The 20,051-nt window shown below is 35.8% G+C and overlaps 1 protein-coding gene across 4 annotated transcripts in view; it reads left to right on the top strand.

Moving 5' to 3' along the window:
* PBX3 (PBX homeobox 3) overlaps positions 1-20,051 on the top strand; it is a 225,760-nt gene that overhangs the window by 168,422 nt on the left and 37,287 nt on the right. For all 4 annotated transcript variants that reach the window (XM_068964577.1, XM_068964567.1, XM_068964559.1 and 1 more), the window contains exons 3-4: positions 2,087-2,328; positions 14,067-14,257. In XM_068964577.1, the coding sequence (XP_068820678.1) occupies positions 2,087-2,328; positions 14,067-14,257 (433 nt within the window). The remainder of the gene's footprint in view (positions 1-2,086; positions 2,329-14,066; positions 14,258-20,051) is intronic.

Raw genomic sequence — 20,051 nt, 5'->3', positions numbered from 1 at the left:
CCTTTGCATTTCTTCATGACACATTTCCTTCTTCTATCTCCCATATAGTCTATTTCCTTGTGTATTAGTCATTGAGCATCTTCTCTTGTTTGCTACACTGTTCAGGGGAGTGTAATAGCTTGAGTCTGTATGTTGATTTACTATTAAAGAGCCTCACCAATATCCATGGTGTATAACTACAGGGAGAAAACTAGAAACCTGGAAGAACCTTAAAGGTAGATTAAAATCCACATTTCCAGGAGAAACATCAGTAGCTATAAATATAAAAAGGAAATATATGAGCAAAATTTAATTTAAAAAGAAGAAACTTAAGGAACTCCCAAACAAATGGTATAAAAATGAAACAGAGCCCCAAATAAGAGGTTACTCAGTGAGTCCTCACTTCATGCCAAATGCACAAAACACTTGGTATGTGAAACTATAAGATTTCTAGGCCATGAAATTTTAACATATAGCAAACTGAAGGGAATCAAAGATGCTAAATTAGAAATATTAATGTAGCCAATATTTAGCAGTTTCTCTTAGATTTAAAAGAAATAGCAAATACCTGTTAGTCTATCCTTAATTATCAGCAATGTGTCGATACTGATTTTTATCTTATTTAAGAGAATTATCTAACTTTTTGGTTCCCTAAATGAATTTATTGTCTTAGTATATTGTAGTTTTCAACCCTTATTTATTTACCTCAGAACAGGCAACAGATATAATTTTAAATTATTGTCAGTTAGTTTTATTACCCAGTTGAAATTATTCTGAAGTATATTTTTAAATGAAAGTGACAGCTTTAAAGTGTTTTGAGGGAGGAAATTAAAGTTGTGCATTTGAGTTAAGACAACCAAGGGCTCAGTCATGCTGTGGGTATAATTCAGGGCATCTAGGAATGAAATCTGTTCTTAAAGAGAATTGATGGTGGTTTTAGGTTAGCATATAAAATCGCAGAGCTGGTGCTCAGTTGAGTACTTGGCAGCTTATAGATGTTACTGTCATGTAAGTTACACTAGACACAGAGTGTGCACCACTGTGGATAAACAACAACAGGCACAGACGCAAAAGACAGAATCCAAATGCAGACATGCAAGATGCCAACTTCCATCCCCTCCTTCCCCAAGATGCTCTGTAACTAGTGTGGGGATCCTGCTTTTAAACAGATTTACAGAGGTTAATTGGGCTGGGATATTTTAGATTATGTTACACATTAATGAAAATGCTGATTTTGAGCTGTCATGACTCCAGTGCTTTTTATACTGTGATAATTATTTTAAAACTTCTGTCTTCTGTGTTGTTGAAAACGTCTTGGCAGAAAGCCTATGTGACCTGATTAAACCTATGAATTGTCAGCTGTGATCTATAATACTCAGATGAGGTTGCTGACTGGGCATCACTTAGGAAGTTCTTGATTTAAAAGCAAAATTAGATTGAGACTACTGTGCCCAGCACTGCATTGCCATGTTGATGGTATATTTTTAATCCCGTATTTAGTATCCTGGTTTGATGGCGATTGCTTAACAAATTCATTTAATAATATATGTTTTAAAAGCATAGCTAATTACCTCATAATGTATGTATTTCTTTTCTCTCCCTGAAATTAAAAGATGGAAAAGCCCATCTAATCCTGTTTATTTTCTAATTTTTGAATATAGCTTGTGAATATATTATGGGATTTTAAATTCTGTCCTTCCAACAGTATAGAGAAACAGAATAACTGCCTTTTGATGGGTTTGTTTTGTATCCTTGGAATTTTTTTTTTCTTTGTAAAAATCTTGAAAATTTTACCCCCTTCCCATTTTTGCTTAAATCATCTAAACCTGGGAAGATTGGGTGTTAGAATATTCTGAGAAGCCAGGGTTACCTTTTTCCAAGGATCTAATCAGAATATATTGAGAGAGAGTGATATTAGACATTTCATAGAAGTAAGAATTTTCATACTTACTGGTACTTATTGATAAAATGCAAACAGTGAAATTCTCAGCATGAATTGTAGTGCACTGATGTTGTTTGATCATTTACTCAAATAAATAAAATACTCACACTATTTGTCCTGTTTCTCGCTTCTTCTCTCTCTGTCTCTCTCTCTCTTTCCTTGAAGGTCTCAGCATCAGAGGAGCCCAGGAGGAGGACCCTCCCGATCCCCAGCTAATGAGACTGGACAATATGCTTTTGGCAGAAGGGGTTTCAGGTCCTGAGAAAGGTGGGGGATCGGCGGCAGCAGCTGCAGCCGCGGCAGCCTCTGGAGGTTCTTCAGATAACTCTATTGAACACTCAGATTACAGAGCCAAATTGACCCAGATCAGACAAATCTATCACACAGAACTGGAGAAATATGAACAGGTCAGCAGCCGCCACTCTCATAGTCCTGCACAAACCCTCTATTGCTCTTCTAATAGACCGCGCTAACTAATTCTGAGGGCTGCGAGGGGTAGGTGTTAATAGAAAGAGCAAAATAAATAAGGTCAATCAGAAATCCAAGTGAACTGTTGAATTCATGATATGAAGTCCCATTGAGATTTTAGAGGTGACGCTGAGCCTATTTTGTCCCATCTACTTGCTTTAGTTTTACTCATTCCCCACATTACATGCCCTTACGGCCACACCTGCAGCCATCCTTCCCCTGTAATCTCACTGCTTGGTGCTCCTCAAAGCTCTGGATCATTAACATTTATGCACTGGCCTTGTTCATAGCTATTATAACAAATTTTAAGGGGAAACCTTGCCTAGCGAGCTCTGCCTGCTATGCTGTGAGCTCCAGAATCCTCCTAGGAGTTAATTCTTAAGGATTATGCCCAACTGAGGGGAGGGAGCTAACTTAACAAAGTAAGCAGGTTCTGGCCTTTCTCTCTGAGGAGACCTCCCAAGATAATTATACAAGATAATTATACACAAGGCATTGTGTGCTAAATTCCTGATTAGAAAGAAAGTATGGATTAAAAAAGCTGTTCTCAGCAATTATATTAACCATACTTCATTAAATCTAAGATATGTTTGATTTTAAGCTGTATCATTGTGTATGGTACCACCACCAAGAAAAAGTTAATTGCCCCATTGAAGTATAACATGCCATTGATAGTAAAATGCTTCCCAGAGATGCAAAAATATGGGGTAGTCTTAGATTCAGTGAAATAAGGTAAAATGTTGGTGGTTCATTTTAAATATATTTTAGTTGTTCATTAAAGGCTAAAAACCTGCTTAGTTTGAGGAATTCTCACTGAAAGGTAATTTTTAAAAATTACTATGGAAATGTTTAAGTGTACTTTTAATAAAGAGAATATTAAGCTGAATCCTATGAAACTGTCAGGTTTTTAGGTCATAAATAGTTGTATATTGGTTATAGAGTTCACCCTAAAATAAGAAACCTCCTAGATACCCATCAATCCAGATGAATAGTAAAAATCAATGTCAATCTTATTTTGTTTATCTCCCCTCGCCCCCCTCTTTTTTGGGAGGGGGTATTTTAAAATAAGTCCTAGACATCATATCGTTTCATCCATAGATATTTCACTATGTAGTCAGGCATTTATTAAAGTTCAGAGACCTTAGTGTTAGTTTTAATATTGATTTTTCTTCTAAGTTCCCTGTGTAGTATTAGTTGTATATGGTATTTTTTTCATTGCCTTCTCTAATATTCTGGATATGGTATTAATAAGCAAATGCTGGATTCTGTCCCAGAGGTGAGTGTGTTTTGAGGAATGGTAGAAAGATTTATGTAGCTTTATGTTAATATGCAATATAAATTAATATTATAAGATGTCTTTTTTTCTGAATAGGCTTTCTGGGATCTCATACTGTATCTCTAGTCTCATTTGCAGGAATAATTTTTCGTGGAAGATGTGCAAATGAGAATTTTGGAAAAATAGCCTGTGTATGTATATTTAAAAATTGAGTTTTTTGATTTGACATATGAATAATTGAGAGTAAACAGAGTAAGTCATGGTTGAAAAGGTTGCCCTGAGCATTAACAGTAGAAAACGGCTCTAATTTGTAGGATAACCCTAATTGCATAACTTTATGTTAAATACATCTGTACATACTTACAAATAAATACTAGTCACTTTGCATGGAAAGATCTGTAGAATTAGGGGTCAATTGGCCAGTACTTATAGCTGAGGAATTAAGGTGGTTCCTTACTGTCTTCTGCCATATTCCTTCACACCAGCCACCTTATTTTCTCCCTTTAGCCCTGTTGGAAGTTGGGTGAAACTGGCATCAGTCATTGTCATCATGGTTTTTGTTTTGTTTTTTTAAAAACACACATGTACACACAAAATCTTCATATACTAATCTACTGTTTGTATTTTTGTTTTAAACATCAGACTGGGAAATAATGAATTTTAAAATTTAATCATGAATCTTATTTCTAGATAGGTTCAATAGCCTATTTCCTGTCTCATTTTTAACACAAGAAATAATGGATATATGAAATCTATGCAGTATTATGGACAAATAAAACAAGACGACTAGTTGACTGATTCAACAGAAATTTAGTTTACAAATTTTCTCTAGTAAGTTCTGAATTAGAGATAACATTAGCATTTAGTTCTCTTGAGTGGTCTTTGGGGCTGGTTTTTATTGGTCTGTTTGTGGTTCCTAAGTTTGTTAGGATCAGTGAGTTGACCTCTAAGATATAAGATAGTCTTTTCTTTTCAAACTTTTGGGATACGGGGACATTATCTGAGATAGAACTTTCAAGGATCTAGTTTGGAGTTATTAGAAGAGCTGTGAAGAACTAAATGAGATGAAGGCATCAGTTTAGATGAAGGCATGATATTTCTAAAATAGATGATTGTATTATAGTTTCCATTTTACAGATGAGAAAATGAAACTCAAGTAATTTGTCCGGTGTCACACATCTAGTTAGTGTCAGAATTGGGTTTTGAAATCAGTTTCTGACAATATGCCTTCCTTTCCCATTGAATTAGGCTGCTACTTGTGTATATAAAAGAACAAAACTCAACAGAGTAGATTTTAAAGATCTTATTGGCTTTATTCAATGATTCATGAGTCGGTCAGCATCTCATCTAGCAAATAGAAGGAGCTATACAAAATGAAAGGTGCCTGTAGGCAGACAGGAACACAAGGAAGTTAGACTACCAATGAAAGAATTGGTTGTGGCAAGTTCAGCTTTCTTTAAGGCATGGTAGGTTTCTATCAGGCAGATGACTTCACTCATGCTGACCCAGTAATTCCAGATTGGTTCAAGATTACATTCCTAGGAGAGGCTGAACTGTAATTACGTAGTCTTGGCTGGGTGGCTTGGAGCATAGCATAAGTGACTCCATTTTGGGTCTCTTATCTTGTTTTTAACAATTAGGATTTGTAAATAATTCAGATACATCCCAGTTTTTCTCAGATTTGCTCATGTTGGATTACATTTGGGATGGAATCAGAGTAGAGATGGGCAAAACCCAACTATTTTAATCCCTTTACATTTAATTACAGTGAATCTCTTAACTATTAAAATCCCTTAGAAATTTTATTTTTCCTCCTAAAATTACATGAACATGGGTACTTGAGTGACAGAAACCTTATTAGTAAGTAGGAAGAACATATATGTTAAGGCAGAGGCTTTGTCAGAAAATGGTGTTGAGTCTTTTGCTAAAAGAAATAAACTGCATTGGAATCTCAGAGCTATTTACGCCACTGTGTTTTGCAATGAAGCTGTAATGAAAATGTATCTGAAGCCTGTTTAGATTTAGATTGCCATAAAATTAACAAACACTACCACTGCAGTAAATTAAAGTACCTTATAAACACAGCCGCATTTACAAAGCTAAGCAGACTAGAGCTACAGTTAGAGCAAAATTAAATCCAAGCTGCAAGGCTCAGCTTTATGTGTATGTTTTAGGAATGGTACTGTGTTTAAAATCCTGTCCTTTTTTTTACCTCCAGGAAATGTCCTTTGATCATATGTTTACATTATATAGGCTCAGATGTAATGATTTTTAGTGATAATGATCTAAATTCACTTATAAATGCTCTTGAAATATTAGACATAGAATATATATTAGAGTAAGTTTCTTCAATATTACTACCCCCTAAAAGGAAAACCAAACTTATTTTACTTTTCTCTTGTTGATCCTGACACCCAAGAGGAATATGATGATTTTTCAAAGCTTGCAGAGATTGGGTTGTAATACTTTTCATCTTGGGTGCACTGCCTTCCACTTAGCTGGGAGAAAAACCTGGTTGCCCCTTTGTCTTCTTGTTGATTCGCTACAAGTTTGTTTATATTTTTTAAAGAGGGGAAAAACATATTTTTTATTTTGTGTGTACAAGATCCCCATATATTTATAAGACTCAAAGACAGCCAGGCAATGGAGGTTTATATGCCCTCCCAAGCTATGGGATGGGATTAGCTACAAGTTTTGGAAAATGTTTTTACTCTACCTTTCAAATATGCTCTTATGATTAAAGGTCCAAGTGTTAGAATAGGTGAATTCCTAATGAACTTGAGCCAAGTATCCTGGGAAGCCTGCTGTTAAGAATTGAAAGCCTTCTTGATCCTTCTACCTCTCTACCAAAGGGAAATGGATACCATTGGTTTTTGCAAATGAAATTTAACTTCGAGATTTGTTCTGGGATAAAAAGGAAAAGATATATATCATGCCCTGTACAGTTCTCCCACTTTGCTTGTACCAGAAGAAATGCTTGTACACAAGCAATTCACTTCATAATTTACAGTTGCTATAATAGAGATGACATATTGAAAGCTATCTACCATAATTATATTGAAATACATTTTTGCTGAAGGCAAAAGTGTTGTAAGGGTCTCAACCCTCCCTAAGCATCTGGAAACCTGCTGTCTGAGTTCACAGATGTCTTTTGAATTTACCTCAAATCAGGTAAAACATTGGAGCTGAGCAGGTTTACTCAATGTGCTCAAGACCAATTAGGTACTGTTTGGCTAATAGAGGACTCCCAGACTACAGGGGATTGTGGGGAAATGGAGAATGAATGTGCAGCCTAAACCAGTGTAAAAGCATGGCTTTGTGCTTTTGGAGGCTCTCAACAACATTGTATGTTTATATTTGATGGCAAGATCTTTGCTCGTAAAGGATTTTTTTGAAACAGGTTTTGAAATGCTGATGTTATTACATGCGAGATTGTGTAATCCACAAACTCCTAATCTCATTTTGCTGTTTGTTCTTAATAGCAAAAATATATAGCAGAAAAGACAAAAGGATACTACCTGATGTAAACTTCATATTTCAGTTTCCCAAGCGACCCTTTGTCATTCATTGCTCCAAGAGAAGGGTTTTACTGCTCTGTCAGCTTTCAAACTGGATTTTTTCCTTGGCTGGAAGGAGTGTTTGAGTGTTCCCTTTTTTCCCTTAAGTTTCTAGTCTGTTGACTCTATGTATCAAATGTATCTTTGACCACAATCTTGATTGATGAAATGAATTGTTTTATATTTGGATACTCTCTTTTTTTCCCCCATTTTTTGGGAAGCAGTGTTTGTATTTATTTGAGCAATGGGAAGGCAGACTATGTTAGGTAATCAGAGTAGGAACTTAACTTGCAGAATGATACACAAAAAAATATGAATTTCATAAAATTACCATTTCCATTATCAATAATAACTGCCATTTATTAAGCATTAATTATGTTCCAGGTTCTGCAATTAACTTAACATGTATTTTATAGTATAATCCTTACAAACCCTCATGAGACAGGTCCACAAATCATGAGTATAAAGATGTGTTGAGGTATGAAAGAATCTTAAAAAAGAGTGGATGTATGTATATGTATAACTGATTCACTTTGCTGTACAGCAGAAACTGACACAACATTGTAAACCAACTATTGTTGTTTAGTCACTAAGTTGTGTCCGATTTTTTTGCTCCAATTGAAAGAAGAACCATAGGTATTTCATCTTTGCAACTATTTCGTAGGCATATTGATCTCATTCTGGTTGGCTTAAATAAAAGGTATCTTTGAATGTTGACTTTTATTTGGAAACAAGAAGAATTCATTGATTTTATAAGCATTACATAAATACAAAATCTATAATATTTGACTAGAGTTACTTGCAAGGTTATAAAGGTATCTAGAGAATGGATGCATGCAAATTTTGGAGTCTTAAACTTTTAATAGAGATTTGTTCTTTCTTTGAAGAGTGACTTTTTAGAATAGGGAGTATTATGATCTGTTTGCAGTCAGCGTGTCTAGATGTTTACAAAAGGCAAATTCAGTTTTTAGATCTGATCATGAACCATTTTAATACTTCCTCTAAAATAGATGCTTGCTCACCGTCTGATTTTACATTTTTTTCTTCAGTGATGGGACCTTACAGGCAAGAAAGGGGTTGAATCTTAAATTCACCATCAAAAAAACCACCATGATAAAACAAACAAAACCCTGAAAACTAATTTTGACTGTAAACCAAATATATATGGATATGGAAGAGATAGTTTTACTATCTCCTATTATATTTAACAAATATATTTAATAAATATTAACAGCATTATGAAAAATCCAGATGTTTCAAATCCTCAATTATATTACTTAGTCTGAATTTTTAAAGAGAAAGGAACAAATGGCAAGGAGAAAGGCTATTATAAGAATTAATTGAAAATGTTTTTTAGGGACTCCCCTGGTGGTCCAGTGGTTAAGACTCTGATCTCTCAATGCTGGGGCCCTGGCTTTGATCCCTGGTTGGGGAACTAGATCCCACACGCCACAACTAAGACCCTGTGCAGCCAAATAAATAAATAAATTTTTTAAAAAAAGAAAATATTTTTTATCAGATGAAGCCTTCCAGTTTATGTTGATTTAAGTATGTTATTGCAATGCCTGTTTTAAACAAAACATATATTTTGTCTCATAGTAAACAAAAATGCATCCTAGATAATTTTCAACAGCTGGATTAAAAGAAAAAAGAGGTTTCTGCCATTACTTGTAAGTTAGAAAATTCAAGGAATCAAAACTCACTTCCTAAGTCTCCTATTTAACCAAAGTGTTTCTATATTTGTATGTGGACATTGACTAGAAAATTATTAACAGACAATTTCACTTGGAAAAGTAAGAAGGCAATGAAAAAAGTTTCCGGTGTCTATTTTAATGATATAGTCTTGTAGGTATGACAGAGGATATGATAAATGTTTAAAGTGAGCATCTTATGTTATAAACAGTATTGATGCTAGTTTGTGGTTTGGTGGCCCTTCAAAACAACTCTGCAATCATTTGATCATTCTTACTGCACTCTCTTGTTTAAGAAACTGTATACCTTTTAAGGAAGAGGAGATGAGGCAGTACTGTGCTCTGCTCTGCAGCTGGTACAGATGATGCTGTAAATGAGGCTGTAATTTACTTTCAGTGGTAAAAAGGAAAAAAAATCACTTTGCCTAAAGTGTATGCATCTTTCTTAAGGGTGTACCCAGATTTTAATTATCTAAATGTAAATACTTAACGAATTTTACTTAGAGTAATGAGCTAAAGTGCACACTACATAAATGAGATGTTCTAATTAATCATGTATGAACTACTGGTTTAAAGAAAAGCTATGTGAATTCTGTGAATGTTGGGCTATTGCCAAATTGCTAATCAGCATTTGCATTCATAGATGACTTCACTTAATAAGTTGTGAGACATTCAGCAAATGTTTTAGGAAATTATGAGTTTTTAGATGCAGAAACTTTTTGCTTTTAACCCTTGTTTTTAATACAACCCTGTGGCTGCTTCTTAGAAACCATAGGCAGACATTCATTCTGAGAGAGATTAAAATACAGCCAGAGAAAAACTGAGAGTCAGAGAAGAACTGAAAAAAAAAAACAAAACACCTCAGGTATCACTCACAGAGGAGACTTGAAGGATCTATCAAGACATACATTCTGTCATAGACATACGTTGCCATATGTGTGAACCAGATTTGTAGGAATTAGCATTGTTACCTGTGCAGATTAGAAATATCCTGGTACAGCAGTTCTCAAAGTTTTTGGTTTTAGAACTTGAATTCTTAAAAATTATTGGAGATCTCCTAAGAGCTTTTGTTCAGTGGATTATATCTATCAATGTATTATAATAGAAATTAAAACTGAGAACAAATTAAAGTATGTATTAATGTAAAAATCAGTAATGAACCATTATCTGTTCAATATAATATTTTTTTAAAATTTGCATTTAAAATAAAAAACACCTCAACATTTAGAAGAATGTCATTGCTTTTACATTTTTGCAAAATTTTGTTATGTTGGGTTTAATAGAAGTCATCTGGATTCTTAAATGTGTTTCTGTGGTCAGTCTCCTTTCCTGTGGTTGAAGTATATGAAGAACACCTGTCTTCACACAAATATGTTATTGGAAAAGAGAGGGGTGTACTGATAGCCTTCTAAAATACTTATGGATATTATTCTCTTGTATTATACCAAAACTTGACAAGTTGTAGTATCCTAAATATTAGCTATCATGAGTCTGAAATCATACCAACTTTTTGTACTCAGTTCCTTTAAAATCTATTGGTCTAGTGCACACTTTGAATGGATCTTCTACTTATGCATATTTTTGTAACATCATGCATCGATCATTTGAAAAATAATGGTTCACTGAGTTATGTACATCTTCCAATGTTAACACCTTATATAACATCAAAATGTCATATTTATTAATATCAATACCAAATTAATCAGAAAGTCTGCTAGGAAACTATAAAGCTCAAGGTAGTGGATGCAGGTTTTCCAGAATTTCACCATTGGCACAACTACTGTCAGCTATTTTCTTTGATGTGACAAGCTTGCTTGGTTCATTTTTGAGAAAATATCTACCAAATACCCAAATCAGAGAAATTATAATAATTTGTCAATTTTACTTTCAAATAAAAATGGTATTCCATGAAATAGACGGCATCAACTCACCACTTAGACAATCACATGAGAGCTTTTTCTCAAGACACCCATCCTTGAGCAGTTGAAGTCCTTTTGGTACGCTTTCCATTTTATCACACAGAATGTTGAAGATGTAGTCAAAGACTGAGATGTAAAAAAATGAATACTTTCTCTTGCTTTATCAAGACATTCCTAAGTGAAACTGCCTTCTGTGGTTTTGGTTGTGTTTGGGGGGGTTATGTGAATGTATGGTAGTAAAGAATGAGAAGGAACAGCAAAGATTACTTAGTATATTATTTCCCAGAGAATTTTTCTTAGTATGTTGGCCCACAAGGTGCTGTAGAGCTGTGCTGTCCAGTATGGTTGCCACTAGTCATAAAAAGCTGTTGAGTCCTTGAAATCTAGCTCCTCTGAAATGAGATGTGCTTTTGTAAATGTAAAATATATACTGAGTTTCAAAGTGTGTGAAAAAAAAGGAATGGAACATATCTCATTAGCAGTTTTTTAAAGATACTATTATGTGTTGAAATGTTAATATTTTTCATATATCGGGTTAAATAAAATATGTTGTTAAAATTGGGCTTTCCTGGTGGCTCAGTGGTGAAAAATCTGCCTGCAATGCAGGAGACTAGGGTTCGATCCCTGGGTTGGGAAGATTCCCCTGGAGAAGGAAATGGCAACCCCATCCAGTATTCTTGCCTGAGAAATCCCCTGAACAGAGGAGTCTGGCGGGGTACAATCCATGGGGTTGCGAAAGAGTTGGACACGACTAAGCGACTAAACTACCACCACATTGTTAAAATTAATTGCACCTGATTTTTTTATTTTTTAATGTGGCTATTAGAAAAATTATAATTTCATATGTGAAAAATAAAACACATTTGGAAAATAGTCAATGCAATAGCAAAAACATTAAATGACCAAAAAATTCTTTTTTCATATGTGGCTCACAATATTCTTCTATTAGACAGCACTGCTCCAGATAAAAGAGGTTTTGTGACCAAATTTATTTGGTCAAAGTTGGATACACCATTCTCCCTTGAAGATTTATGATGATGTATGTTGGCATATTGAAAGTACTGAAGAATCCTGCCCCTCCCCCACAAATTTTAAATTATGGTTAACTCCCCATTTCCCAAACATACTGTATTAACATTTTCTAGAACTAACTTATAAAAGTCTATATCCAAATTTGCTGATTTCAATTTGCTATTCTAGTTTGCTTTTCTTCATTTTACTAATAAGAAAACTGAGGACTGGAGTTTATCAAATTATATAATTTTAAATTATATGAACATCTCTTTTGAGAAAGTACCAAAAAAAATTATATGTATATATCTTGGCAGGATGACCACTTATTTTCAGCTTGGCACAAGATAGTCTATGTTGATAATATAGTGGGGAAAATCTTAAATTTACTTTTCTTTACTATGGTTTCCTTAAAGACGGAAAGAACTTCCACTTTTAAACCTACAAAGTTCCTTAATATTTTACTGTCCCATAACCCCAGACAATAATTTTTAGCCTTTTAAAATTGTAGACTGGCTAAGAATCTGAAATGAGAAGGAAAACCCCACAGGTTGTCCCCTCAGGAAAGACAAATGTGCATACAACTTAAATAAGATTTGAAGGAGTGTCCTGGACACTCTAGACCTCTCCATGGACTGCAGGTTAAAAATTTGTCCATTATAAAGATTCGTCAGGGATAATGTATTTATAGATATTAATCAACATTACTCTTGAATTGTAATACAAAACCCCACCAATCCATAGGTGGCTATTGAATGCCTACCATGAGTGCTGTGCAAATCCATACTCTGAAGAATCCCAGAATCACCACTTTAAAGGAACTTTAAATTTCTTAAAACTTATACATACTTAAAACATAAAAACTTTAACTGGTAAGCAAGACTCATTTTACCTCACCTTAGAAATATTTATATAAAAGCTCTACTTAAAGTAACCGAAACAGCATCCTTAAAAGTTAGTTCTCTCATGAGCAGTTAGAAAAACCATCCTGTTCTATATGTTCAGGATGTCTGTAGGGAAATTATGTTATTAATTATCATATAATGTTATATCTTCAAACTATGTCTTGCCATGACCAACGATTGTTCTGTTTAACCTGCTAAGCATCCATGCAATAAGATGCAGAATCTCCTGTCTTTAAAAAAAAAAAATCAGAAGGTATCGTTTTTATGCAGAGATATAGACAGATGCTTTATTCACCAAAGTGATACTGGATATCTGTGTAGACCCAGTTACATGGTTTTGTAGATCTAAAGAATACAGGTGAGCTGAAAGAGACAGGGACAGGATTTTTAACTAAAATGTTTGAGACCCACATCTGATCCTTATTTTCCTGCTGCCCTTTCCCTGAGGAGTTGAGCTGTTTTATCCCTCTTTCAGAAATGGTGTAGATCCACAAATAAGGCCCACGCCACAGCTGTGTTATACTAGGACGTTGGCATGGCATCCAAGGCCCTTTATCTGCTAGTGCAAATCGGAACGCCCTCCTCTCCTGTACCCTCTTCTCTGGCCCTCTGAACTAGCTTCATACCATTATTTCCAGGGTTTTTTTTTTCTTGTGCCTTTAATTCCTCTTGATTTCCACCTTTATTCCACTTTTCAAAAATCTTACCCATTCTTTAAAGCCCTGATTTCGCTTTTTGCCATGAAGTGATCTTTGTTTCCCAATGAGAATACTTACTCTTTGGAACTTAGGGAACACTCTTCCTGTGATGCTTTGCATGGCCTGCCTGTTTAAGAATTCGTTTTTATACATTTTATCGCACTGAAGGTCAGATCCACATCTTGCTCATTTATGTGTCCTTTCACTGCGTTTGGAAGAGTTTGAACTTCATAGTGTTTCAGTAAACGTAAGTTGAGTAAAACCCCAGAGGAAATAGGAGATGCTTAGTATTAACATATAACATATATCTGTACTTATGTATAGAAATTGGCACAGAGCATCCTCCAGTGGGAAAACCTCATTTTGAAAGTGGGCTGAAAGTGGTAGGAAGGGCAGTTGAGTGCTGTTTCCTTGCATGCCTGGGCTTTCATAGTTCCAGAGTCCTGGTGCCCCTATCTAGTTATCACTGCCATTTCACACGTGTCTTAGTTTTCATTTTACCTACTACATAATGCCATTGGCGGTTGCAAATGAGATAGAAATTCAGATGAGTTAATGTCTGGGTGTGATAATAAAAAATACCAGATTCCTAAGGAGTGATTTTTTTTTTCCCCTTACAGGCATGTAATGAATTCACTACACACGTGATGAACCTTCTCCGAGAACAGAGTAGAACACGTCCCATTTCCCCAAAAGAGATTGAAAGAATGGTGGGCATCATCCATCGAAAATTTAGTTCCATTCAGATGCAGCTCAAACAAAGTACTTGTGAAGCAGTTATGATTTTAAGATCAAGGTTCCTTGATGCCAGGTATGTGAGGCCACAAATCCATTGCATGGCTTTTTTTTTTTTTCCTTTTCACTCTTTGTATATTATTTTATGTAATTTTGCCCAGTTGGTCTTAGATTCTTCTTTAATTTGGCTATGAGAGCCCTTCTCTACAATGGATAGGTAATTCACCTCATGGTGCCTGCAGTGTCAAGCCTCTTCTCGTCTGGAGGTGGTAGTGCTATTAGCTGCCAATTTGGTGACTCAATTTGGACTTCCCTCAGATGATAAAGAGTCTACTTGCAATGCAGGAGACCTGGGCTCAATCCCTCGATTGGGAAGATCCCCTGGAGAAAAGAATGGCTACCCACTCCAGTATTCTTGCCTGGAGAATTCCATGGACAGAGGAACCTGGCAGGCTACAGTCCATGGGGTCATAAAGAATGGAACACGACTAACACTTCACCTTCTGGTGTCTCAGGAAACAAATAGTGTTAGTGCTGCTAATAATGACTTAGTAATATGTAGCCTTTTAATTCTGATGCTAAAAAGTATTTTTAAGGATAACATTCAGTATGTAACTTTGTTTTAATGCAGGTTTGTTTTCTAAGAATTTCTTAATATTATGTTGCTTGTGCATATTAGAAGAAAATCCTTCAAGATACAGATATTTCTAAGGAGGAAGTGGTATTTTAGTTACCACAAAACCCCAAACTCTGTATTTCCAAATCTAGAGGAAAACTTCTGAGTTTCTCCTGTAGGGATACATATTTCTCTTTTATCTGAAGCTTTCACCAGTTTTCACAGGAGTTAGGTAATAAATTGCATATGATGTGCTAGACCTACTGGGTGACATAACAGAGGAACTGTCAAGTTCCTACTCTATGCTGCCTCTACAGGAAAGCCTCCTGGGCATTGCTAAAGCTTGCAATCAGTCTTCAACATTGTAAAGGGGTTTCTATTTTATTTTTCTTTCTCTCCCTTGGAATCTCACAGAGGTGATAAACATTGTCCAGATTTCACAGTATTAAAGAAAATAGCTAAATTAGCATCTCAACTGGAAAATAAGATGTGAGGAACAGTCTTCATGCCAGAGCTGTTCCCTGGAGCCAGATAGGAAAGATGCCACCTGATTATGCTCCTGTTCTGCCGTCTTTGGTTCCTCCTTCGATACTGAATGAGTCACTGGAACTCACCAGTGCTTTGTTTTCAGCATTTCTTGTATTGGCTCTTTTTTTCCATCCAAACTTGCACTGCTCAGTTCGTGTTCATCCTTTTGTCCCTGGGCTAGCACAGTACCATCCCACTGTACTTTTCTTCCGCTCATCCTCCATAGCCCTTTTATGATGGACTCATTGCTTTACTTGAAAACCACAGTAGTTTGTCACTGTTGGATAACACATGCACACAACTTAACCTGGCATTTGAGGCCTTATGTGACCTGTCACGGCCCAGATTACTTTTTTGTTGTTGTTACGATTTAAGTTTTATTTCTTATTTTTCCTATTTAACAAATACCAAGCTCACTATGAAAAATTTGGAAAACATGTAGACTAGAAGGATGAGTGATTAAAGACAATCACTTTTTTAACTACCCAATGGGAAAAGAAAGTCACTGTAAATGTGTTAATATAATCCTTTCTGGTTTGTGGTACTTTTTTAGTTTCATGTTCTTGTGATGGTACAATATGCATAATTTAGTTGGCTTTTTTAAAAACTTACCATGAATAGGTAAACATTTTTCATATAATATAAACTATTTTAAATGTTAATTGTTGAAGTCTACCAGATGGATATATGATAAATAATTAACTTAGACATTTTTTCATTTTTGAGCATTTAAGTTGTTCCTGTTAATTTCCATGATAACCTCTTCCTTCCCCTTCCTTTCTTCTTTCCTTCTATAAATATTTATTTGTACTGAGGATATATAAAGATAAACAAGATTGGTTAACTTACTTGCCCCAGTTGAGTTTACATTCTACCTGGGGAAATAAGCAATAAACAAGTAAACAAATATGCTATAGTATTTTGCTCAGTAATGTAGTGAAATATGATAGAATGGTAAATGCTATGAGGAAAAAGCAAGGTAAAGGGAGAGAAGATGACGGAGAGAAGGTACTGTTTTAGATAGATTTTTATTGCAGTTAGTCTTTCAGTAAAAATCTTTATGCTTTCAACCTTTGTGATCTTTAGAATTATTTCCTAAGGATTAATTCTCAGAAATGGAATTATTAGATCTAAATGTGAACATTTTTAGTGCTCTTAATATATCACTAAATTGTTCTTTCCTCTGTTTAATCCAAAATGAAATACCTCTTGGTCTCACCCATTTCCTCTGACTAGAATTCTTCCTTTTCCTCTGCCTAACCACCTCTTCCACTACCACCCCTCAACTCCTATCCCCAGCCTTCCACAACAAGTCATATTCTCTCCAACCATTTCCCCAACTTGGTCACCAGTAATGAGTTGTCGTCTGTGAGGGTGTCTAGCACGGAGCCTGGAATTGAGGCAACGCTCATGTTTGTTGATTTAGTGAGACCTTGGTCATCCTTCCAGGCCTGGCCTAAATGGTCCCTTTTAGGAAGCCCACTTTAATCCTTCCACTGGACTGGTCCATGCCTTCTCATGAACACTGATACTGTGTTGATACCATTCTCCAGACCAAACTTCATTCAGACTGTCTTTACTGTAGCTTTTCAGGATCATTTCTTTTCTTCCCGAGTACATTACGCTGTTACTGACAGCAATGGCCAAGTCTTATACATATCCATTCCCCACAATTCCAGTGTCTTATAGTGTAAAACTGCAAAAAATTCTTTATTGACTAACCAGATGAATAAATAATTCCACTTACTACTTATAATAGCTCAAAGCATTAAGGAAGTAGCATTAGGAAACCAAAACCATTCTTAAATTGTAAACATTGAGCATTTTAATGAAAAGTATTATGCAACAAAGATATTTAAAAGTATTTTCTTCAGAGGAAGGAGACGTATATAGGCACCTATAGGTGATTCATGTTGATGTACAGCAGAAATCAATACAATATTGTAAAGTAATTATCCTCTAATTAAAAATAAAAAAAAATTTTTAAGTACTCTCTTCAGAAAGAAATTTTTCCTAACACAGCTGCTGTTCTTATTTCTACAGATAGTTTCCCATTCTTGTCAACATGCATGCTTTTTTTTTTTTCTTCACATAACTGCATTCATAATGTATACACCTAAATGATTTATACTTCTTCCAAGAAGAGAAAGGAAGTTAACAAGCCAGAGTGAGCAGAGCCAGGGTGAGGCCGTGGCAGAGCTTGAAGCGGAGTCCCTTCTCCCACAGAGACTGCCGTTAGGAATGTCGTAAGGCCTATGGGACACAGACCCGGGACAGAGGCATCACTGCACACTGGCCTGAGGCACAGCCATTTAGAGAGTGGTGAAGCCTGGGGGAATGAAACTTAGGGGAAATGCTTAATGGGAATTTTCTAAAGAATGTTTTTCTAAAAAATAAATGAAGTATAAGACCGAGTTCTCTCTTACGCCTTTGAGTGAATGCAAATACTGAGCTTTACGTCCATCTATTCTTGTAGTGCCTCTCAGCAAGCCCTCTGCACTGAGAAGGCAAGGTTTTTCTGCTCCAGGCAAACATGCTCATTCAGATATATGATCCCCTTGCTCACCCTGGCTTTTTGTAAAGCCATACTCACATTTTCTTGGTAATTGGACAAGCCGACGCATGTAGCGGTGAACAGTTAGGAATAAATTTGTGTCAGTCCCTCTACTCTTCTAGTAGAAGGGCTATAGTTTGGATGCAGCCAGACCGTCTGGGGTGAGTTATTCTATTCTGCCCATAAATTTGTTCTCTGAGGTTTTTTCGCGTTTTCTAAAACCAACCACTCCTAGGCAATGTCAATAAACGAGCCAAACTTATCTTTACTCTTCCAATACGTTTCTGCTCATTCCTCCTTTCATAAGTCTTCATTTCCCAGAGAAATGCCCTTGTGTGATTCGCTCCACCGTACCCGGTCTTGCTGCTGGATTCCATGTTTTACACTGAATCACAGGCTCACATATTTACATGTAATGGAATTGAGTGGAGTGGCTGGATGAGGGGCAGTGAGGATTAGAGAAATGGGTACACAACTGAGGGGACAGCCACAAATTAGCTGGCTGCCTCCTGAGAATGTGAGCCTGGTGTGACTGATCTTCCAAGTTTTCATAAGCAGCCAAAAACCTTTACAAGCAGGTCATTACTATACTGTCTCAACAAGCATTATCAGTGGGCCAGGAAATTACTTGTAGGTTTGACAGTTTAAGTATCTATTCTAGACCTTTTCTACCCTACACTCCCACTCACCCACTCACCAGACTGTTCCTCTTGTAAGCCCCAGGAAAGGGCTTTGTTTTTCCTGTCAACAATGCCTGACTCCTGTTAAAATGCTGATTGCTCTTCTTGGTGTACGTTTCTTTTCACCTGTGTCTTCCCTCACCGCCTCCCCCATCCAGCTCATCATCAAATCCTGTTGATTTTAATCCCCAAATAGATTTTAACTCTCTTCTTCATCCCTCAGGATACAGTGGTTTAACCTTCCAAAAAATTATTGAAATTAAGAAATTTCAGGTCTCATAACTTGAGATGTTTTGATCAGACCTAGATTTCTTGCTCCCTTGACTCTCCCTTAATGTTGAAACAGAGATCACATACTTAACCTGCCATGTTAGTGACATCATTTTAACTAGAAGAATCTTGTAGGGTATGCACACTTACAACTGCCTACTGATACTGTCTTTCCTGAGTATATGCTATCACAATTAAGATCATTAAGATTATTTGTAAGACAATATTAGGAAAATTATTTGGGGAAAGTGTTTTCTAGTTACTGGAGAATTTAATTTAAAGTGAAATCTGAAAGAGGCTAATTTTCACACTGGAATTCTTTAAAATCTTAATAATAAGACCCAAATATAAATGACATTTTTGCTATTTGAAATACCTTGTCAGCAAATACTTGATCCTCTGACATTCTGCCACCCCCTCCCAATAAAAATAAAGAACTTGTCCTCCCTTATTTTTTCCCTGGTGAGCAAATCATACCTGGGACCAGGCAGTTACTTAAGAAGAAAAATCCAGAAATCTTTGATGTATTTTTTTCCCCTTACCTTCCTTCTCTGTATTCCCCCACTTATTCCCCCCATCCAATTTATTATTAAGTCCTATTGCTTTTACTTTTCAAACAGAGCTTGAATCTTTTTATTTCCATTACTCTTACCCTGTTGCCAGGTTACACTCATCTCTCAGTTTGACCATTGCTGTTGTCTCTTTAAATATCTCTACATTTCCTTTCATGCCCTCCTCCAGCTATTCTCAGTAGTCACAATGATCTTTTTAAAATGTAAAACTTAAAACCTTTAATAGCTTCCTATTGCACTTAAAATAAAATTCAAAAATCCATAGAGGATCCACTAAGCCTATGTAATCTGGCCCCTGTCCATCCTTCCAGACTCATCTCATGTATTTCCTGATTTTTTACTGTGCTCCAGCCTCCTCTAGCCCTTTAGACTGGCCAAGCTTTTTTCCTGTTTGAAGACCATTGCCTCTGCTTATTTCTCTTCCTTCTACTCTTTGTCTGACTAACTCATACACACTGTCCAGGTCTCAGATTAAATGTCACTCCTTCAAGGACACCCTTCCCGACTTCATAATCTGTGTTAGGTTTCCTTCTTAGACACTTTCATTATACCTTATACTTTTTCTTCATGGTACTTGACACGATCACCATAATTTATAAATATCTAATGTCTTTCTTTTCCTAACTCTCTAATCTCCTATAAACTTCCCT

Source organism: Capricornis sumatraensis, chromosome 1 (assembly GCF_032405125.1).
Source record: "Capricornis sumatraensis isolate serow.1 chromosome 1, serow.2, whole genome shotgun sequence".
Taxonomy (NCBI): domain Eukaryota; kingdom Metazoa; phylum Chordata; class Mammalia; order Artiodactyla; family Bovidae; genus Capricornis; species Capricornis sumatraensis.
This window is presented reverse-complemented; position numbering and strand designations above follow the sequence as displayed.